General features: G+C 49.2%; 1 protein-coding gene across 1 annotated transcript in view; it reads left to right on the forward strand.

Annotated features, from left to right (window-relative positions):
- Positions 1–23,339, forward strand: part of CTNND2 (catenin delta 2) — a 697,357-nt gene that overhangs the window by 415,328 nt on the left and 258,690 nt on the right. The window contains exons 7-8 of the mRNA XM_037529421.2: positions 1,736–2,294; positions 18,950–19,144. Coding sequence (XP_037385318.2) covers positions 1,736–2,294; positions 18,950–19,144 — 754 coding nt within the window. The remainder of the gene's footprint in view (positions 1–1,735; positions 2,295–18,949; positions 19,145–23,339) is intronic.

The raw sequence follows: 23,339 nt of genomic DNA on the forward strand, positions 1-23,339 counted from the left end.
ACAGCCAGGCAAAGTGGGGATGTCTAGCCGGGGACCAAGGGTGGGGGTCCTTAGCTGGAAAGTTACTCAAAGCAACATCAGATGAGGAGCGGCGGGCTGAACCCACCTAACAGGATCCTGGCTGAAGCTCAGCTGGGTGACGGAATTCTGGGGGATGTGGAACCCCATCACCTGTGGAGGGCGATCAGATGTGGGGCACAGGGATCCCGTTAAGCTGACTCAGCAGGATTCTTGCCAGAACTGAACAGTGTAAAAGTGAAACCTGAAGGCCAAAGGTGAGGGCCCAGTGGAGGCGACAGCTCAGGGGTGCCTGAGTAGTTTGGTAACAGGCCATCTTTGTCAGTGTATCAACTCCTTATCCCAAATATATATACAAACACAAATATATATGTATATACACATATATGCATAGTTACATACTGACTTTCATATATGCCCGTAGTGAAGTCTATGCATCCTGTATAAATAACTGCACACGCCTTGCACAGAAATTTTCTTTCAGTAAAGGCCTTCTCCTTCCAGGCTGCTCTTAATAGAGGATTTTGTTCAATTAACTCCCTCACATCTTCGCGTGAGCCTGACATCCCAGATAAAATTTGGGATGCTGTGTGGGGGTGAGATGCCCAGTCTAACTTGCCAGTTGCCTTCCCAAACAGGTGGAGAGGCATAACTGCAACTTTTGATGGAGATCGTCTGTTCTTTCTCCCCTGCCCTTGTCCTTCAACTCAGCTTCTCCCTTCTCATCCCCCACAGCTATTCCCCCCCCAGATTTAAAAACCTTCCTTCCCAGCCCCAGACTGCCTGCGCCCCCCCCCCCCGCCGCCCCCCCATCCTACCCCAGTTTCACACCCACCCTGTTCTCAAAACCCTTTCTCCCCCTCCGGGAAAGCCTGGAAGATCCAGCCCTCTGGCCAGGAGCAGTAGACAATGCGGTGTTTTCATGGGAATGCTAATTTGTCTCTGGACAAGATTCAAGAAAAGTGCTTTCCCCTCCAACTGTCTCCACCCCGACCCTTGCTGTCTTTTCTGTTCTTGTAAATAAATGAGAGGCGACTGGCTTTCACTTGGAAGGCCCAGCTGCGGGGGGCTCTCACAGCAAGCTCCAGGCTGAAGATGGGGACACCAGCACGAAAATCTAGAAAAGGGAAGCCTTTTTAGTTGTTGTTTTTTACAATTACTCTGATTCCTCTAGAAGTGCTTTTAAAAAATTCTGAAAGGCCACGTTTATTTATTCAACTGAAGATGTCCCCCTCCTTCTAAGCTTTCTTGCGCCCCCCAAAAAAGAACCGACACAACAATAGCAGCAGAATAAACTCTGAGCGGTGCTTATATTCCCGATGTTCTCAGCTGGAAGCCGCTGGGCTTGGGGAGCTGAAACTTCAGCCAATGACATGACCTTGGGGCGGGCGGGGCGCGGAGGGGCGCGGGCCGGGGTGGGGCCGGGGGTGGGGGAATGGAATGCAGGAATTTCTCCTGGAAACCGCCCCAGAGCCCCTGATGGCCATTCGGGCCGGGGCGCGCGCCCAGGGGGCGGCCTCTGGGCATCTCCAGGCGGCACCGGCCGCGCCCCGGCCTCTCTGACACTCGGCGGAGCCCGCGTCCCGGGCCGGGCGCCCCCGCCGGGTCTGCGCCTCCCCGGGGATCGCGCCCGGGCGCGGGCGGGTCGTGGGGCGCCGCGTCTCGGGGTCGGGCGCCCCGCGCCGGCTGAGCGCGCGTGTCTCTCTCCCGCGCACAGGCCTCCACCAGCCGCGCCGGCCACCTGGCGGGGCCCGAGCCCGCCCCCCCGCCGCCGCCGCCGAGGGAGCCCTTCGCGCCCAGCCTGGGCAGCGCCTTCCACCTGCCCGACGCGCCCGCGGCCGGCGCCGCCGCGCTCTACTACTCCAGCTCCACGCTGCCCGCGCCGCCGCGCGGGGGCTCCCCGCTGGGCGCCGCGCAGGGGGGCTCGCCCACCAAGCTGCAGCGCGGCGGCTCGGCCCCCGAGGGGGCCGCCTACGCCGCGCCCCGCGGCTCCTCGCCCAAGCAGTCGCCCAGCCGCCTGGCCAAGTCCTACAGCACCAGCTCGCCCATCAACATCGTCGTGTCCTCGGCCGGCCTGTCCCCGATCCGCGTGACCTCGCCCCCCACCGTGCAGTCCACCCTCTCCTCGTCGCCCATCCACCAGCTGAGCTCCACCATCGGCACCTACGCCACCCTGTCGCCCACCAAGCGCCTGGTGCACGCGTCCGAGCCCTACGGCAAGCACTCGCAGGAGCTCTATGCCACGGCCACGCTCCAGAGGCCGGGCAGCCTGGCAGGTAAACGGCTCCGCCCCGGGGGGCACCTGGGCGCCGGGTGGGGTCTTGGGGGCACCTGGGCGCGGGGTGGGGTCCTCAGAGGCACGTGGGGGCGGGGTGGGGTCTTGGGAACACCTGGGAGCCAGGTGAGGTCTTGGGAGCACCTGGGGGCCAGGTGGGGTCTTGGGAGCACCTGGGGGCCCGGTGGGGTCTTGGGAACACCTGGGAGCCAGGTGAGGTCTTGGGAGCACCTGGGCACCGGTGGGGTCTTGGGGGCACCTGGGCACGGGGTGGGGTCCTCAGGGGCAAGTGGGGGCCGGGTGGGGTCTTGGGAACACCTGGGAGCCAGGTGAGATCTTGGGAGCACCTGGGGACCGGGTGGGGTCTTGGAGTCACTTGGGCACGGGGTGGGGTCCTCAGGGGCAAGTGGGGGCCGGGTGGGGTCTTGGGAGCACCTGGGAGCCAGGTGAGGTCTTGGGAGCACCTGGGGGCCAGGTGAGGTCTTGGGAGCACCTAGGGGCCGGGTGGGGTCTCTGGAGCACCTGGGGGCCGAATGGGGTCCTCGGGTGCACCTGGGAGCCCGGTAGGGTCTCGGGCAGCCCTGGAGCGGCCGCAGCACTCCTGTGGGGTCAGGCTGTGGCCTCTGTGCCACCCCTGCGGGGCTGCCCTCGGATGTTCCAGGGTCCCAAGTGAGACCAGGCAGCAGTTTTTTTTGGGGGGAAGTGATGCCATCTCTCATTATCATTCCCTCGTGCTCCCCTCCCTCCTCATCGCCCCCCCTCCATCTTTCCAGCCTGAGAACTAAGCTTCAAATGAAGGCAAATGTAATAAAGAAGGACTTTGACTTGGTGGTTGCAGCCAGAAGAGGAGGCAAACAGGCGCATCATGCAAATGGCAGTATTGCCGGGTCCCGGGTCGCCCGTCACATGTACTTGCAGGGAAAAGTCAGGCCCACGCTGCCTGTGCTGAGATGTCAATAGTAGCAGAAAAGCAACCTCCAGTGAATGGCCTTGTGTTCTTCCACTCTCCTGTGGCTTGGCTGTATTCTGTCTTGCCTACATTTAGTCACTGGGGAAAGGAAAGGGCTCCCCCACACCTGACATCGAATTCACATAGATTCAGCAGTGGCGGAAAGTCACCCTCAAGGAATCCCTCCAGGGAGTTTCTCTCCTGCTCATTGTAGGGACAGCAGGCGGGGCTGGCGTGGGCGGAGCCCGCTGCCTGGGGCTCTGGCATTTCTGTGCCTGTGAGTACCCATGGAAGCCCACACTGAACCCCCAAGTCTCTGCTGTGCACACCATATGTTCCGCTTAAACAAGACACTTTGATTGAAAGACTAATGTTTTGTCTCCTAAAACACCTGACAACTCACCCGGATTTATGGTCGATTTTTTTGTCTTTTGAAAGTATTTGGTAATTGTGTCCCTCTGGTAACAGATGCTGCGCTCATATGTTTCCTTTCTTGACACAAATAGATGACTGCGAAGATAAATAGGATAAAAAGGAAGCTGGTTGCTTCCCTGTGCCGTGTGCAGGGCTTCTGTTAATCCCACGCGGTCACTGCTGCTGTGGACCGGCCTGGCAGGGCAGGGTGCTGACGGGAGCTGCTGCTGAAGAGAATAAATTTGCTGAAATGGAGAGATTCTCTCTGTCATAGCTCTCTGGAGTGGAGGATCTTTGTGCCAGCTAAGTACCAGCCCAGAGCCTCAGGAGTAGCAATCTGGTTGGCAGAGGGCCAGGAAAAGAAATAGGGAAATTTCGTTTATATGTTTGGAAACTTTTTATGTTTGTAAAATAAAGTTACTGGGTCACATCAAGGAGTAGAGCTGGTGCAGCTTATGGGAGACTAAGGGCCCCTGGGACCTCCCTAGTCACCACGGGGCGAGGAGGCAGATCCAGGCGCTGCACTGACTGTCCTGGACAGCATCCCTGGTGACTCTGCTTGGTCAACCCCGGCTAGCCCCTCTCATCAGCTTAGTGAAAGTAGGAAGGCAGGGCTGCAGAAGCTGGGCAGTGGGGAGAGGGTGCACTAGCGCAAAGAGCCTCTAGGGTTGGATTTAGGAAGTTTTAAAAGTAAACACCTTGTGCATGTAGCTGGCACTCTCGTATCTGCAGTGAGTGTCTCTAAGGGTGTTGGGGGGAGGGGATTGGGGTGTTGTTGTTATTGTTGTTGTTGGGGGTAAGGAAATTTTGCCTGAAAGAGAATTTCAATTGATTTTTTCTATCTAGTCCTCAGATTTTCTGATCATTGCACTGTTAACTGAAAAAAAACAATATGTCTTTGAAGATTCTTAATCTTATAGGAGTAATAGATACTTTCTGTGTTTGAATTACCTTGTTTAAAATACATTATTTTAGGGCCTTCCTGGTGGTGCAGGGGGTTAAGCATAAGCAATCCCCACCCAGGGATCTGACCCACATGCGCAGCAGACCTCTCCTGTCTTGCCTGCTGCTCCCCTCAGCAGTGTGTTTCAGTAGATCTGCCTGTTCTGCTCCCCACTTTGTCTCTGGTGAATCTTCTCAATTCCCCCACACACACCTCTGCCCTCTACCCCAGCTCTTGCATGCATAAATAAATCTAAAAATAATAAATAAAATAAAATACATTATTTTAAACATACCTTTATAGAGTTTCATGCCAATTGCTGCTGGTGGTTTTGAGTTCGAAATGACAGCTCTGCACAAATGCTTGGGTTGCTTTGATCCTGTACCCCACCTTAAAATTAGCAGGCCCTTGAAATTAGCCCAGGAAAGGTGTGGGTACAGATGCACCTAATGTTTGGAGAGATCAGGAATATTGGAGCTTTGGATTCCATGCCTCCATCTGTGGGCTTGGTACCCTTCCAGGCAGCGTATAGTTTGGAGCCAACTGGTTTGCTAATTGAAAAAGCATAGCTAAAGTGAAGACTGAAAAATAGCTTTTAGATTTGGGGGGTTGTGATTTGGGAGACTTGTCCCTGATAACCAGGAAGTGCGAATACAGGCTAGTTAGTGACTTTCAAACTGGAGTGAATTAATTCGTCCAGTCATCATTTATTAAGCACCTCTTCTGTACTGGCACTGATTTAGACCCTGGGGATACAGTAGTGATCAATATCAGCCCAAATCCCTGGCCTTGTTTCAAATGGAGAAGAAAGAAAATCATCAAGATAACTATCTTTGATAGAGTGGCCAGGTAAACCCTAATTAGAAGGTGCCTTCTGAGTCAGCCATGAAGGAAGGGAGGGGGAGTTGGCCTGTTCATATCTAGGGGAAGTGTGTTGGGAACAGAACTTCTAGTTCAAAGGCTGGTCAGTGGAGGGTGTCCACTATGTCTGTAGGACAGCAGGGAGGCTGTCGGTGGATCCGGAAGGAGGAAGGCAAAGAAGGAACATGTCAGCTTAATAACCAGTGATGGTTACGGCGCCTCTGTAAATAATATGATCCTTTCATTTTCTGCTGTAGAGCAAAATTAATCCTGTTAAAAGTAGAAACCTGAGTTGTAAATACATATTAAAGTGAAGTCAAACATAAGAAGCCTGTTTGGAGGTAAGAATGAAATGAGTTAAATGCAGATTTTTTTAAACAATGATTGTAACGTTGACCTAAGGTGGACATTAAGAATCTGCTCGGGGGTCCTCCCTGGTGGCGCAAGGGGTTAAGATTCAGTACTGTGAAGCTATCCTCAGCCACAGCAGCACAAGTTCGAGCTCTGGTCAGGGAGCTACCCACATGGCGCAGCAGACCTCTCCTCTCTCGCCCGCTGCTCCCCTCAGCAGTAGATTTCTGTCAATCAGCCTGTTCTGCTCCCCACTTTGTCTCTGTTGAATCCTCTCTCAACCCCCCGCATCTCTGGCCTGCACCCCAGCTCTTGTATGCATAAATAAATAAATCTTAAAAAAAAAAAAAAGAATCTGCTCAGGGGATAGCCAACTTGTCCTGCCAAGTAGACAGAAAAGTTGACCACATGCCGTGAATCCCAAACACCACATATTTGGAGTTTTCACATCCATTCACCGAGCGGTTAATGCTTCCAGGTGCACCTGTTATAAGAAAGAACTAGAAAAAAAAGTCTAATCCTAGATAAAACCTTCACCATCTCCTCTGTCAGGTTCTCAAAGGAAACGTGAAGTCCACTGGGGTGATGTGAGAGCTACTTGAACACCTGACTCCTGGGGTGTGGCCCAAAGGCCATGTGGTCCCTGGTAGCCGCTGTGCAGGTCATCTGTCCCCACCCGTAGACAGACAGATCCCTGAACTGGGTTCTGATGAACCTTCTGCTAATTTGAGAAAGTCCCTACTTTAGATTTACTAATTAGAATGTGATCAGCCCTTTAATTTTTTTTTCGAAGTCTGGCTCTCAGCCGGAACTTCTGGGACTCCTTTGGAACTGATGCCCCTGGGGGCCTATCCCCAAACACAGATACCCAACTCCTTCCTCATGGGGTGAGGGCCTTGCAGGTGGCTCCCCCCACTTCATTGTGAGGTGGCAGCCCCAATGCCTCTGCTTCCCCACCAGAAATCAGAGACACGTCGTGAAAATCACTCCCTTTTGCACGGAGGCAGAAGCAGCTGCTACCGGGGCGTTTGTCCCCCTTAAATCTAATAAATTAGCACGGATTACTGAGAAATTGGCAAGAATTAGTGGCATGAAAAAATAGAAAAATAAACTGTCAGAAGAAAAGGAGATAAATTATAGGATAAAAGAGATTTAAAAAAAACAAGCCGAATCTTTAGCTTCACTGCTGAGGATTTGAGAAGATCTTGTGTTGATTAAATAAGGACTGGAAGGTATGTGAAAAGGTCAAGGAGAAGTCGGCCTTTCTGGCTGTTTATGTCTAACTGCCCAGATCAGGCAAGGAGCTCTCCGAGGAGGCAGGGCGTAGAGGAAGAGCCGAAAACACGAGACGTGCAGTAGGAGCAGCAAGGGGTAGATCCAGGACACCCAACCTGTGACTCGACTCCCAGAAAGAGAAAGAGAAGTCACCCAGGACAAGTCTCCAGGGCTGAGGAGCCTGTGGCTCCAGAGAGAAGCCCATGTTCATGTCATGAGCTCTTCAGCACACTTGGTTCAGTGCATGTGGAGGTCTGGAAGGCCTAATCCTCGCTCCCTCACTCCTGAGGGCCACAGGTATTCTGGAAGCATCTTTCTGGGATTTTAGGCTCAGTTGCAGTTAAGCAAAGCCTGCAAAGAGCTGCGTGGGACCCAGGAGGCTTGCTGGAGGGCACAGCTCTCCCGTGCAGTGCCAGAGCAGACCGTGCACCAGATGACACCTGTTCTCTGCTGTCTGTGGACCGAGCACCTGCCCAGGAACCTGTGGGCAAGAAGGCAGCTAAGAGAACCCAAAGGCAACTGTGATTTCGACTGAGTGGACCTGAGTCTCAGCATGCCACGTACATGTCTTTGAACAGACTTGATATCTCTGATTTTCCTGTCTAGTTTTCTAGACAGCACCTGCCTTTCCAGACAGGGGCCTGCACTGAACCTCTAACCGCCCTGCATTTCCTGATGCATCTGGCATCCACCTTGACACTCCTTGAATGAATCAGCAATGTGTTAAAGTCAACTCTTAAAGGAAAAAAAATCAAATATCCCTTCGGAGATAAGCTTTGTTTTAATATTTGATGCAGAAAATGTATTTCTCATTAGAATGAAAACATGCACTCACACACAGAGGGTTTAGTTTTGTCTGCAACCAGCTGGTCAGAAGCAGATAAAGCCACAGACCTCACCGCTGGTTGTTGTAGGTGTGTGTGGACCCAGACAGCCTCCTTCACTGTCACAGCCTCCTGGAAATGACATCTCCATGAGAGTGAGCAAAGGTAAAGGAAGAATTGGAACCTGGGAAACAGGCTGGCTTTACTCTGACAGTCACAAGTTTGAGTTCAGCTTATGTGCTTTGCTATGTGTAGATAAAGAAAAGGGGCAGTGAGTCTTTGATCATAAAAATGCAGTTGTTCTTGGATCAAGACCATGTGGTCTACAGACACAATGGAATACTACTCAGCAGTCAAAAAAATAAACATTTGCAGCAACTTGGATGAAACTAGAAGGGATTATGCTCAGTGAAATGAGTCAGAAGGAGGGCCTTCCTGGTGGTGCAGGGGGTTGAGCGCAGTGCTGTGAAGCTGTCTGCAGCTCTGCAGTGCAGGTTCGATCCCAGCCAACCAGGGAGCTACCCACATGGCGCGGCAGACTTCTCCTGTCTTGCCTACTGCTCCCCTGAGCAGTGTTTTCGGTCTGTCTGCCTGTTCTGTTCCCTGCTCTGTCTCTGGTGAATCCTCTCACCCTCCTGCACTTCTGGCCTGTACCCTAGTTCTTGTATGAATAAATAAAATCTTAAAAAAAAAAAGAAATGAGTCAGAAGGAAAGAGAAAAATAGCAGATGGTTTCACATATAGGAGGAATATAGGGGAGTGAAATAAGGGATCAGGGAAAAAATTAATAACAATAAAAAACAACAAAACAAAACAGAAATTAACAGACAACTATAAATCAGAGCCATTCCGCGGGGGTGGGGGGGGGAACAAAACGAGGGCGGGAAGAGCACGCGGGACTGTGGTATGCTACACGGGTGGTGGAAATTCTGTGGGGACTATACCTGAGAAAAGGAAGCAAACACTGCAAAGAAATGAACAATGATTGAAATATTTTTGAAAACTGCAGCCATTCTCGCTGGGGCCTCAGGCTTCCATCTGCCGGTTTAGCTCTTGCAGTTTCCTGCGTTATGTTGACCTAAAGAGACGTCACTAGTGCCTGTGCACAGGAGGGCGATGCTGGGTGTCATTGCATCCCTGACGTCTAAGGATACCCCCAGGAGGCACAAAGGCTGGATGTCCAGCATCAGAATCTTCTTCAGCGGCTCCTTGGGGTCACGCATGAGGCTGTGAGGCAGGATTACCGCAGACGGCAGACCCCGACGTGGCCTCCCTACAGAGCAGGATGGACCTGGAACTTCAGCCTGTGCAGAAGTGTTACACCAGAAAAGTGTTACACCAGAAAAGTCAACACCAGTGGATTCCTGGGCTAGGAAAGCATCAGCTCCTCTGCTGTACCAGACCAGTCAGAGCTTCAGTAGGATCTTCCCTGGGTAAAGACAGCAGGAAAAAATGGGGTGGGAGGATTATAACTATACATAGTTCCAATCAGCGTTAGGGATTAGTGTTTTAATAAACGTAACTCATATTCAAATTGCTATTCATATATAATTCAGTTACTAACTGGATTCACACACACACACACACACACACACAAACACACACACACAAGCTTTTAACCAGAAAAGAGTCATGGGAACATTTTAAGCCTTTGCCATGAACCTTCTGTAACACAACATAATTGGTCTCTTTCAAACATTTTTTATATGCCAAATATTACACTGAGTAAAATAATAAAAAAATAGAATTCAGTGGTGATATAACAACTTTGTAAAATGTAAATATAGAGAGTGACTAATCTTTGAGGCACATTATTTGCCATTTTTCCCCTTCCAAATATGTCGAGAGTTGATGTCTTTTTGTTCTGGAATTATCATTCAGGGCACTGTTTGACTGTTGGTGAAACACAAACCAGCAGGAAAATGATGCAGGGAGAATCCCTTTTAAGGTTTCATTTTAGAAGCTGAATATCTGATTTTTTAGCAGAAATTTGTGCAGCCTGTCTCTAATAGGGACTGAGTAAAAGGCCTGTGTTTAACATGCAAAAAACATCTCACATATTTTTATAAAATTTGAACCACTTTATGAATAAAGCTGCATGCTAAGCCTGTTACTTTTCCTGATAAACCCTTCTCCTGTCCTTACACTGAGACTCTCATCAGGGCAAATCCGCCTCCTCCAAACAAAAACTTAACCTCCAGCTCCCAGGGCTGTCAGCACTTTGGAAAGTGGCAGAGAGACCTGCGATCCCTTGGAGCTGAAAAGCCTGTCTGTCTGTCCGTCCATCCTGCATCTCAAAATGACAAAAAAGATGGGTCCGGAGCACCTTGTTCTGGATTCTTTCCATGGACATGTCCACGATCATCCATAGTCATAGGTCTGGAAGCCAGAGTCCACCTACACTGTCAGCGACAGATGAAATGACGCGCTGCGCTTCGCCGCCTTGCTGGTGAACAAGAGCAGTTGCGGGTCTGAGGCCGCCCACCCGAGCCTGCGAAGGGCCGAGTCACACAGTGCTCTGCACCAGGCCTGCCTGTGCTAGCACAGTCGGAAGGGAGCCGGAGCGAAGCTGCTGCGTCCACCCAGGGGAAGCTGCTCCCAGGGAGGCCTGGGTGGGGTTTAAACAGGGAGCCCCTCCCAAGGGACATCAACACTCACAGGGTTGGCTTCCAGGGTCAGGGACAGAAGACTTCAAGTACAAGCCTGCAGTCGGGCCAGATGATGTTGGCCTTCTCCACAAAGTTAGTGCAGTTCATCCAACATTCACTCCCCCTAGTTTCTTATTCTGCTGGTCTCCGTTGAGGATTTGTGGTGCCTGCGAGAGTCTTTTGGGGTCTTTTCCCCAACCTCATCGGCCTGCCTCATGGCGTGGCAGTGATTGCACTGAAGAGATTCTGAGAAAGACTTGGAAGAGCTCACGGGACACAGGACATCACGAGGCAACCCCTCCCTCACCCCTACAGCACATGGGGACCCCAAACCTGAGGACTGGGCTTTACCACTCCCATCTGAGAACTCACACTTGGTCTGGCCCACAGGCATTTTCCAGAAGCCCACAGAAGTGAGGGCCACGGGGGACAGAGAATGCCCACAAGCTTTGCAAGGAAACTTAATTGCAACCTCACACGGAGCTTGCCGAGGCCCAGGCCCGGCCCAGTGTGCCTGGAGACCTTACATCAGCCCCAAGTCCGCCAGACCTGACCATCCAAAACTGACCATCGAGAACTAAGCTTGGACGCCTGGGGGCTTTGAGTCTTCCATCCCCCGGCTCCCTCCTCTGAGAGCCCCCGTCTGTCTGGAGTGAGCCCCAGGACTGTTCCAGGGGTCTCCCAGGCTCATATGCGTGTTCATGGGAAGCACGGAGTGGAAACCTTACACGTGTGCTGTGCAAGGCGGGGAACCTGCAACATACCTGCTTCTCCAGAGGCAGCCAAGAAGCGCTGTGAAGATGGCCCAGCTCTAGAAGTTGTAAAATAGATGAAAACAGGAGCACATTTTCTGCTTTCCAAAACAAGAGTTATCATAGAATCTTACATCATCAGATGACGTGTGGCATTGCAATTATTGGGCTTTAGTGGCAATTCTGTCTTTGAATATATATGAAATAATAATCCTGCTTCCAAAAACAGCCTGAAAAATATCCTTAGTCTGTGCAGAAAAGGTGTCCATAAATCTTAGCATTGATAACAGCATGAAATCAGCTGTCAAACTCATTCGGAGAATTAGTGCTCATTTGCAGTGAGATTTGACTCATGGAGCCAGTTCAGGACATATAGGAAACGTCTGGATGTCCTTTAAAGACTAACATTAATTTGTGTGTGGGATAGGAATAGGAGTAGCTTTTGGAAGTTTGATTTGAGTCAAAAGCAGAATTCAGTGTAGAAAATTCAGAATGTCATCGGCCCAAGTCCTCCTCCACATTCCTCCCCAAATGGCAGTGTGAGCACAGCTGTCGAAATAGGCTTCCCTTTTCTCATGTCGAGGGGTTCCTTGGCTCTAGGAGGGGATATTTGCAGCAGTGGTACTTAGCACCCATTTATTTATGAGACAATAATGTTAAACCAGATTCTGTTAGACTTTGTATTTCTTTTTTTATTATTTTTTAAAATTTATTTATTTATGCACACAAGAGCTAGGGTACAGGCCAGAGGTGCAGGGGGTGAGAGGATTCACCAGAGACAGAGTAGGGAACAGAACAGGCAGACTGACTGAAACACACTGCTGAGGGGAGCAGCGGGGAGACAGGAGAGGTCTGCCGCACCATGTGGGTTGTTCCCTGGCTGGGGATTGAACTCATGCTGCAGAGATTGCGGATAGCTTCACAGTGCTGTGCTCAACCCTTTGTGCCACCAGTGATGCCCTAGTCTTTGTATTTCTAAGAGTGGTCATTTCTGGTTTCATTTCCCCCACCCCCCTCAAATTTTATAACAGATTATCAATCCAGATTTTTAAAGTCCACACGCAACTTTCACAGCCATGTTGGAGGAGGTCAGGTACCTGCACTGGCTGACTGCATCCCTTGGGGATAACGACATGTCTGCAGTGGACGCTGGGGAGGGAAAATTCCTCTCATCTGGGGTCCACCTTCCGTAAAAAGAAAGTTCTATTTCATCCTTCAAAGATGTAACTTCACTAATAAATACCAATGCATGAACAGATTGCCCAATTTTTTAAAAACCTAAACTTTTAGATTTTACTTAGACATTCCTAGCACAAGAAATTTATAGCTCTTCTTCAGAAGACCACTCATTGCAGAAATGAAAGTGCTTATTCCAGCCACCTGCTCACAGGCCCCGCATGCGCCGTCTCTGCCTGGGACCTGTGTTGTCTCTGCCGTTCTTTCTCACCTTCCGTTTCTTTGTAAATGAGCATTTGAAACTGTCGGCCAAATCTGCAGAGAAAACATCAGTGGCGTTGTTCTTAAGAACTGAGTGTTGATATTCCAAAATGAAAATGATAAAGAAATCTATTATTTTTTTGCAAAAGCAAATGAGTTTGTACTAGGAGTCACGGGTTATTTGGTAAGGGATAAAATGATAGGAATAGGTCCCAGTGAGGACCAGAATGGGTCTGTTTCCTTCTACTCGGTGAAGTGATTGGATAATGTGGCAGTGACTGATACTGTCTGAATAAGCAAGAAATGATCCGTTGAGGTTTGTAAGCTGTTAGGTACATAATTCTCTCTTTTGATGCTTCATCTTTAGATGCTTAATTCTTCTGTCTGCCCTCCTTTACCTGGGGCAGGGTGAACTCTGCAGTGGCGGCCGAAGGCATGGGTGCCCATTGAATGCACAGTGCTTCTAGGACCAAGTCCAGATTTGAGGGGAGGGGGGTGTTCTGGACCTAGCATTACAACAGACCACGCCCTGTGATTCCCTGGGGATAAACACAGATTTGAGAATTAATCGTAGTCTAAGGAGTGAACATTCAAAGGCGAACCAAATAGCTGAGCTGCAGCCCAGCGAGTCCCACTATTCTCAGGAGTTTGTGGTGCGCATTCTCCCGTTGACTGTTTCTCATCCTTTTGATAAAATTGTGGCTCAGGTGATGGGAAATTTTGAGCTAAAAGAAGATCTGTTCAGTTCTTGTAATGAATCGTAGCCTGCACTCATAGATTATATGCTAATTGGCATTTCTTTTACAAGACAACACAGATTAAATAGACACTAATGAAGTCGCAAGTGTGAGCTTTGTAACCGGGACCCCTGCAGGCTCTCACTGTGGGGTCTCTGTCTGAGAAAGGCAGCGTAGCTTATTCTCTGGCCTCACATCTGAAGTTCTCTGCTGAAATGTCAAATGCTAGAAAAGAACTTGCTTAAACAAAACAAAGGAACAGACAAAACTAAACCAAAACAAACCCCAGAAATCTCACTGTAGAATTTAGCCTACCAGAAGCGGGGGGAGTGGGGGGTATGGTAGGAAGACAATGGGGTGGGGACTCAGTGGATTAGGGTGGAGTGTTACGGGGCCTTTACTGGGGGGCCAGGTGTGGAAACCTCTGAAGAGATGTGACTCTATACACCTTCATCTGCACAGGGTTCTGAACTTCGTTGCCTCAATAAAAACAATTCAAGAGAAACTTTCTTGCCCACCTGTCAGAACAGCCTACCTCCTAAGGCTGCTCTTCCCACATCCTACTTTATTTGTCCACGGTATCTGCCTGTATATGATGACTTACTTGTTTTTAAGACCAGGGTCCTAGTCCTGAGCACGGTGGTATCTCCACTCCTCAAAGGTGTCCAGGCACTCAGCAGATACACGTTGAATGAGGCAGAAACCAGTGTATCGATCAGTATGATCAGTGTGGCTAGGCCGCACCTCTGGAGGATGTACACTCATGTGTTGCTTAGCGACTGGGATACCTGCGGAGAAATGCATCCTTGTGGAGATCATTGTTGTATGAAGGTCACGGAGTATCACTGCGTGACGTTACATGTTAAGCCTACTGCACACGCAGGCTGCACACCTAGCCTGTGGGCACGCCGCCACGGTGCTGACACGTGACAGTCCAGACACGCCTTGGAGCTGTTGCAGGTTGGCTTCCAGCCTTCTACGATGAAGACACACAGTAAAGAGAGCACAAGGATTTTTTTGGTTTCTGGCGTATCAAACTCGTGTTTACACGAGAGTCTCCTGAGTGTGCAGTAGCGTTATGTCTAAAAAAACAATGTGTGTACCTTCATTACAAAATACTTGATTGCTAAGACAAGTTAGCCATCCTGTGAGCTGTTGGATAAATGCGGCCCATAAGCTTGCTTGTTGAGGGATCTCCCAAACCTTCTGTTCTTAAAAGTGCAACATCTTAAAGGACAGCAAAACCAAGAACCCTGGGAGGAGGTGTGCCCGTAGGTAAGCGCCAGCAAAAGAAATGTATTTGCCTATCATTCTCGAATGGCAAACCTTCCATTTTTCTGGTCAAGTGAAAACTGAACCTGTGGCTTGTCTGGCCCAGGGGAAATGTGGTGTGAACAGAGACGCGGGCAGGCCAGTGAGTGAGATTTCAGACCTTCCCGCTTCATGATTTCCCAGCAAGGATATCCTGCACGTCTCCTGCTGGCTCCCTGCGGGAGTAGCTCATGTTCCTTATCTGCAATTTGCAGGTTTAGTTTCCTGCTGCATCCCCTTGTAAGAAGGAGTCTGCTTTTCTTGGTCATTTTGATATTTCTTTTTCCTTTTGGACTTCATTCCTCTGCACCCTCTACAGTGATCCATTAAGGAGCAACACTAATTTTATTAAGGAAAGAAAATAAAGCAGTAAGATGTACATTTTGCAATAGTACTTCACGGTTATCCCAAATGGTGCCATTTATATTTTAAAATTACTTCTCTGAATTGTTTGTGCTATTTTGATAGTTTGTGTTAAGAGGTACTTGGTTTTTCAAATCAGAGGACATGTTCTGCTGAGGTGACATAATTTCTTGGTTCTCAGTTGAAGGGCATGAGCATGCCTGTGTCACGAGGTTTCCGTTGCTTCACAGAGGCTGGGCACTTTCCCCCAAGCACGCACATCCGATGCCCTACATCCCTTGCCCTGCAAATGTCGGCATTACTAGCTGTGTTTTTACACTTGAGCAAAATAGGGCCCAGAGAGGTTGGCTGACCTACCTGGATTCGCCCAGCTGGTTAGATCCAGGTCTGGGGCACAAGGTGGTTTGGGAAGAATTGACAAAATGAACAGCAGGAGAATTATTGGTTAGATGCTTTGTGCATCTGCCGCCTTTCCTGTGCATAAGATGATAGTGAACCTTGAGTTCAAGCTTCTGCATAGTAGTTGCTCATGTAAATGATGGTGCTGGAGTGAATGCGCCTACCCAGATGCAGGGGGGGTCCGAATGTACCGCACTCCAGTATACCCACTCTGAGCCCCTGTAGCGCCTACCTGCTCAGCCACAGGATTGAACCAGCCCTTTCCTCTCTCCACACCTTCACCGTAGCTCAGTAGTAGGGGACTTTGGGTTTTGCACCATCTGAATGGCCATTCAAGTCCACCTAGCTGCAGGTAGCCGTGACCAATGTCCTGTGACAGGTGGTAGCTTGCACACGGTGCCTGCAGTTTCTCCCCCGCTGTCCACAGCCTACACAGTGTGTGGACTGTTGGAACACATTTCACTCCCCTGCATTGCACCCTCCCATAGCTCGAGCCAGGCATTCATGTTGCAGACAGGAGTCTTCAAGACCAGTTTCAGAAACACATTTTATGTGGCAATTGCCAGTCCTGAGCTCTCTAGACCCAAGCTTTGTCTGGTGAAGAGCAGAAGGGAGAAGAGTGAACCCCTATGATGGTGTTGAGAGGTTGTGAGCATCGTGGCAGAAATTGATCAGGAAGTGCCTTATAGATGCAGGGCCGATACTGGATGGCCCATGTCTGCAGCAGCGGGGACACCCTGGCTGCAGGGGGTCTGGTCTGTGGGGTCTGCTTTCTTTTGTGCACTGGCCATTGGCCTTTGTCAGGCTGCAGTTCTTTTTCACCCCTCAGCTTGGTCAAAGTGCAACTTCCAGAATTGTTCTCCACCATCATAATTGTTTTTGATATGTGGTATATTTTGGACAAATTCAATAGCTCTTGGCTTCTTGTTATGTTCATATGGTACCAGTTCCAAGCAAAGCTATAAATGCTTCCTAATATTTGGAGTTCACTGTAAATGCAGCGCTCACTGTCAAATGGGTTAGAATGGAGAAAGAAATAACAGAAGAAAGGTGCATTCTCATGGAGTCAGCAAATATATTCACTGGCTTATAACATTTTGGAATATATTCCCAGAAGAGGTGGTATGAGAAATCTTTTCTCAAAATCCCCACAATAAGGTACACCGTGTTAGTGTGAATCTGATACGATGAGCACTGGACAAGGAGTGAAAGCCTTGAAGGTGCTGTGCCTAATGCTGATTTAAAGAAGGTCGCATACTATTCAAATATTTAATACTTTTACTATTGTGCTTTTCTCAGAATCAGCATGTTGAAAGTCTGATAGCCACAGAGGTAGATAGACCATATCTCAAGATTCTTATTCCTGGACCAAGACTCTTGGTCATTAATTCCTGATTCGTAGAACTACCAGAGATTCCTAATGTCCAGTAAGTGCTCGTCATAGGGACACTGTCACACGTGCCCGAAGATGGTGCTACTTTGGGGCATCTCGATTTCCATCATGGGATGTTTTTAGAGGCTTTTTTATAATCAAGGAATGGTGATACAGTCACAAAGCTAAAACTACCAGCGGTGATAACTTTTAGTTTAATTCTGTTGCATTTGGGATATAATGAGGTTCCTTTCTTTAACACTTGTTATGTTCTGGGCAATATTATCAAACCTCCAGGAGTAGGAAGAATTGACAGCAGGAACTCGAGGCATAGCATGCTGAAATATATTCCTGGAAAAGAGGAATATGAGATAATATTCAGTGTGATGTTGGCATTTGATAAATCAGATGCAATGAACCTCATTATGCAAAACAGTTATTTTGAATCTATCATTCATCTGAACACGATCTACATCAGATTTTATTTAATTACTTGCGAAGAGAAAGGTAAGGAGCTAGCCTGCTTCATTGCTTCCCTCTATCCCAGCTCTCAGTAATTTCTATAAACACTGAATTCATTGACTTCTCAGCACTGACCCGCCACTCAGAAGTGCTGTTTTCTGTTTATTTAAATTTAAAGCTGCCTGTGTACAGTGTACCAGCCAGACCTCTATCTATCAGCAATCTCAAAACTTTTGAATAGCTTTTTCCTGTACCATACTAGATTCAAATCCTTGGCGTCAGATGCCAGCATTAGTAGATGCTCAAGATTTTAAGCTTTGGGCCTTGGTGTGGTCACAGGTGTTGGTGGTCAGGGGCCGGCGCAGCAGAGGCAGAGCTGTCGCAGACACTGCCGGCATCAAGAGACTCCTGTCGCCTTAGGTGGGAAGAGCTGTCTCCCTGCTGGGGCTGATCAACAGCCCTGACGATTGAATTCCAACATGCCACGGGCATTAATAGCTTTGGAGACTTGCCGAAGCAAGTCTTTCCTAAAATCTGGGATTCCCTAAAATCTGGGATTTCCTAAAATCTGGGATAGAATAAAATCTCGTGCTGTGTCTTGTCCACTCGCCACTGTTAGAAGAGCATTTCTCCTTGATGTCCCGGGGTGCCCTCCGCCCGCCTCTCCCCCTGGAGAAGATCCTCCTGGCGTTGCCCTCTGCCTCGACCACAGATAAGAGGTCGACTCTCTATCGATGGCTTCTTCCCCGGGTGTCAGCTCCAGCTCCTAGCCCTGGGGGGCCCAGTGTCCTGGTGTACAGGGGTCCTCTGGGCCGTAGCATGTCTCCCCAAGGTGCAAGCCAGTGACGCCGTGAGGATTTGCCCCTGTTACCAGGCAGGGACCTGTTGCCTCTTTCTGTCAATTAAGCTAGTTCCTGACCAGCGTTTGGGCCTACTCAGGGGAAGGTGACTAAATGCGGAGGCTCCAGCTTGGAGGGCTCAGCGTGAGGGAAACTAACTTGAAAACCCTTTTCTTTCAAGTCTGCACCTCTCCGAGATCGAGGTTGTTGTAAGTTCGAGTGTTTTGGTCCATTCATTGTCCACGGAAAAACGCTGATGGGCACAAATTCGGAATCGCTTTTCAGGAACAGCACCCAGGGCTTGGCCACGGCTCATTCACTGGCTCATTCCTTTGCGCGGTAGTTTCTGTTGTGAGCTTGCAGGTGGCAGAGGCGACGGGGTGATAAGAGGCTTTTAGGTTGGCCAGACTGTGTGGCTCCTTTCGTGGGGAGCCAGCTCCCTTCCCGGGGCGGGGAAAATGACGTTTCGCTGCCCCGTGCAGTGTGGACTTATCTGACTGATGCGCCTCCTTCCTGGGGGGTCAGGTGGGTGCAAGGCAGCTGGGTGACGCCGATAAGCCCATGAGCTCGACATAATGCTGCCATTTCCCGAGTTCATTTGATCGTCCGCAGATTGCAACATTTCTGTGCAAAAACTAAAAATCGGAGTATGTCTTTGATAAAGCAGGTCATGTTGGAGTCCCGGCCGGGTTGTAACAGCCCCCATGCATTTCTTCCAGCTGGGTCCCGGGCCTCATACAGCAGCCAGCACAGCCACCTGGGCCCCGAGCTGCGGGCCCTGCAGTCCCCAGAGCACCACATCGACCCCATCTATGAAGACCGTGTCTACCAGAAGCCCCCCATGAGGAGTCTCAGCCAGAGCCAGGGGGACCCTCTGCCGCCAGCCCACACCGGCACCTACCGCACGAGCACAGGTGTGTATTGGGGAGCCCGCAGAAGGGTGGGTCTGCCGGGGAAATAGCTGACTCCTCTTCATGAAAGGGGTATTGTGTCCATGTGTGTGCACGTGTGTGTGCATGTGTGTGTGAACATGTATGTCCTCACGCCTCACAAGCATGAGGACCGTCTTCGACCAGTCATGTCTGTGCTGATGATGAGACTCCCTACCAGCGAGTCTCGGTGTGTCACCAGGCGAAGAAGGCTGAGGCTTGTTTTGTGAAACAGGCAAGTGGAAGGAAGTGATACTCATTTTTTTGTACCTCATGATTAACTTATTTAATGACTATAAATACTCCAAGGAAATACCGTCACTCCATAGGACAGAAAAGGCGTCTGCTAATTCTGGGAAGTGTTCAGTGGTGATGTAATCTACCTACTTGGCAAGCTTGGGGATAAACACATTTTTACTGAATATGTCCCTTATTTTGTAAGACCAATGGAGGATATTTGCACACACACATGGGTGAATCCTCGGAGGTATTCTTTAAAGGTCAGGTATGGGCAGTTGCTTACGGTTCGATCAGCTGGAGAACCCTCCTGGATGACAAATATATTTTTGGAACCAAGTGCAATGAGAGACCACGTGAAAAAAGCCAAGTGTTTCTCAGAAGGTGTAGCTATTTGTAAAATAACTGGACAAATGCCGTGATTAAGTGTGCTAGAGAATACTTAAGTATAAAATCAATATAACTAAGAAGATGTTGAGAACTGGCACTTATAGAAAGTCATATGGTAAGTAGATTTAGAAAATACTATATGCTGCTTGCCGGACAGTGAAGGCAGGGCTCCTGACCGCTGGTGGGAAGGCAGAGCTCAGGTCCAGGGGCCCAGGACTCTGCATCCTCAAGCCTTTGTATCGCTAGTTGCCGTGCAGAAGTGGCACCTAGCAGTTTGGTAAGAAGGCATGATGATGCGAAATCACATGCTTTTAAGATCCAGGCACCCTAAGTTGCTTTTATATTTGATTACTGATATTTACGTTTAGATGTATGATGAGAAGAAACTATGCTTTATTCTATCTCCGACATTGTAAATGCCAGCCCATATGAATAATACACATCTTGGCTTAGATGAAAAAGAATACCCATTTATTCCTCTGTCAGGATTTCTCTGGCCTTCGTCTGCTGGAGTCACTCCTGTGTAAGGTTGGGCCGTTTTGACATTTCGTTTGCTGCATATTATTAACTAAGATAATTTGATGTCCAGGCACCCCTTATGAAAGACAACTTAACAACCTCAGAGACATTCCATGTCTAATTTGAATAGAAACTGACAACAGAGGGATTATGCTGATTGTGTCTTCCATATTCACATTCTCTAGGAAGTCTCTCTTGTTAATGAGCTTCTGGCGGTTTAATAAAAAATTAACTACAGTAAGAAAAAAATACCAAACTCATCTCTGTCACAAGATAGGTAGGAGAAGATATTCACATTTAATGAAACAGCTTTTTCTCTAAACCAGGGGCCAGCAAATGTGATTTATGGGCTGGCTACCTATTTTGGTAGTGCCAAATACCAAATGCCTATTTGGTATTTGGTAGTGCTAGCTAGTGAGCTAAGAATGATCAGTACATTTCAAATGGCTTCACATAATGGTGGATTCATTTTGTGATATGTACAAATTATATGGAATTTGCATTTCAGTGTCCATATGTGGCAACAGCCAATCCCCTTCATCTGTTTCACCTATAGCTGTCCCCAGTATGGCGACGAGCAGGTGAAGCAGTAGTGACTGATGCCACAGGGTTGGCAGAGCCTGAGAATATCCACTTTCTGGCCCTTTGAAGAAGTTTGCCCAGCCGTACCCCGGGCATCAGTGGAGAATCTTGCTGAAAGATGATCAGGTGTTTCTCTGTGTTCTCCCATGAGTGAAGGGCACAGGATCCTCTTAAGTGTTCAGGGGTGAAACCTGTTGCCCCAGCTCTCCTCCAGAACAGTCCTGGCAGATACCTGCCTACGTGTTTCACCCAGTTGTCTGAGATCCCATCCCAGGCCACCCCATGAATGTGAGACACTTTTGCAGATGCTGATTTCTGTAACACTGCGGAAATTTCTAGAACTCCATGGGTGATGTTATGAGATGACAGGTGGAGATGCCACTTCTCCTCAGGCCCTAAGCGTGAAGTCATAAACCCTGCCCCCCTGCACCTGCCAAGGTTACCCCTATTTCTACACTAAATTCACTTCACTCCTTACACTTTCGCACCTGACCCCACAAAGCCAGGCAATGTCTCTGTCAGAATGATTCTTTTCAAAGAATCATTTTAAAAAAATGCTTTTAGTATGGGCATGTATCTTTTACTTATAAAATATATACAAATTATATAATATCAATAATTTATATCCAATAAAGTAAAGGTTAAAAATGAATATAAAGGGCCTCCCTGGTGGCGCTAGGAGTTGTCTCAGCACTCTGAAGCTATTGGCAGCCCCTGCAATGTGCTGAGTTCTATCCCCAGGCAGGGAGCTACCCACAGGGTGCAGCAGACCTCTCCTACTCCCCTCAGCAGTGTATTTCAGTGGATCTGCCTGTTCTGTTCCCCACCCTGTCTCTGGTGAATCCTCTCACGTGCTGCATCTCTGGCCTGTACTCCAGCTCTTGTATGCATAAATAAATAAATCTTTAAAAAAAAAAAAAAAGGATGTAAAGGAATTGCCTAAGACAGCTTTCCTACAGCCAGAGGGTCATTTATAACATCTGCTGTGTTGCCCATATCCCACCCTAGAGACCACTGGTGTAGACCCTGAAGGAGCTCCTGGGCCAGAGGAGAAATATTCCTTGGACAAGGAAACAAGTGCTGGTAGACCAGAAGCTTTGGGGGCCGCTGCTCCCGGCTGAGATGGGTGGCTGTGCCTCATCTCTGTGCCTTTAAGAAACAGACCACTGACCGGGGCCCCTTGAGTTATATCCTGAGGCATTTCCAGGGAAATAGGTGGGAATGGAGGAGCAAGCACTTGGGATTGAAGACTAGCAGACCTGCCTCCCTAGTTAATAAACGATGAGTCTAGTGTCAGACAGGTGAGGCAGGCAGCCAACCTTAGAGCGCCCTGCACTTGCCCGGACCATTCCACAGGCGTCAGTATAGTCACCTCCCCAGGACCACCCTTGGAAGAGGTGCTCTTGGGACACCCACTTTACATGTCAGAAAACCAAGGCACAGAGGCTTTGAGTAAGAGGCCTGATGTCCTAGGGGGTGCAGAGTGAGGCTTTCCACCCTCATACCCTTCGGTCACCCTGGACCTGGGGTCTCTTAATGGTCATTTGGGTGAGGCTGCATTTGTAAAACCCATCTTTTAAAACAGAAATAAGTATGCAACCATGTGCATTTCTAGAGGTTCATGATTTTCTGTTGTTCATCAAACACACCATTGAAGACCACTATGTGCTCAGTAGAACATGACACTTGAAATCCACTCCAGAGAAGCTTAAATCTGCCCCGAGTATGCTCACTTTCATTTCAGAGGACATGCACATATGAAACGTTCACTAGCAATGGAAAGTAATATCTTAAAAACTAAGTGAATATTCCAGACAAAATTAAAGACAGAATATTAATAAAGACACTAAAAGAACACGTAGCGCCCTTTTTATCATAGGGAATAATGTGATTCAAGATTGTGCTTTACCCAGCCTCCTCCCCACGCAGCCTGTCCAGCTTCTGCTGAGGGTTGGGTCCAGGAGGTGTGCCTTTTCCTCCTGCCCATGATCGTTCTGGGATGCCCACCTCCCTGGGCATTGCTCTGGGCTTGCGGCCCTCCCTGGCCCTGCTTGGACCATGCTCACCCACCCCAGGCCTCCCTTACCCCAGAAGCACTAGAGTAACCCGAGTGATAGACTCTTGTAGAGCTGAAAGACACACGGGGAGGTGACCTCACAGAGACCAGGACATGACTGAGACATCAAAGATGGCACAGTCAGCTCCCTAGACTATTGCCAGAGAGGTTTCATGGGTGCCTTTCACTTCCCCCTGCTCTGTCCATCCCTCCTCTTGGTCTTCTCTCTCGGCTGCCATGGTGAGCACTGGCTGTTGTCACGTTATCGTGATGACTGACCCTCAGGCTCAGGTGAGGCCCCTCTCTGCGCTGGGCATTCCAGGGCCCCAGAGGCCTTCCCAAGCCCAAAAGCGACCTCCCCGCAATGGTGGAAGCCTGACACCTGTGTCCACTCGA

Source organism: Talpa occidentalis, unplaced genomic scaffold (genome assembly GCF_014898055.3).
Source record: "Talpa occidentalis isolate TD23 unplaced genomic scaffold, MPIMG_talOcc4v2.1 talOcc4.6, whole genome shotgun sequence".
NCBI classification, from domain to species: Eukaryota; Metazoa; Chordata; class Mammalia; order Eulipotyphla; family Talpidae; genus Talpa; species Talpa occidentalis.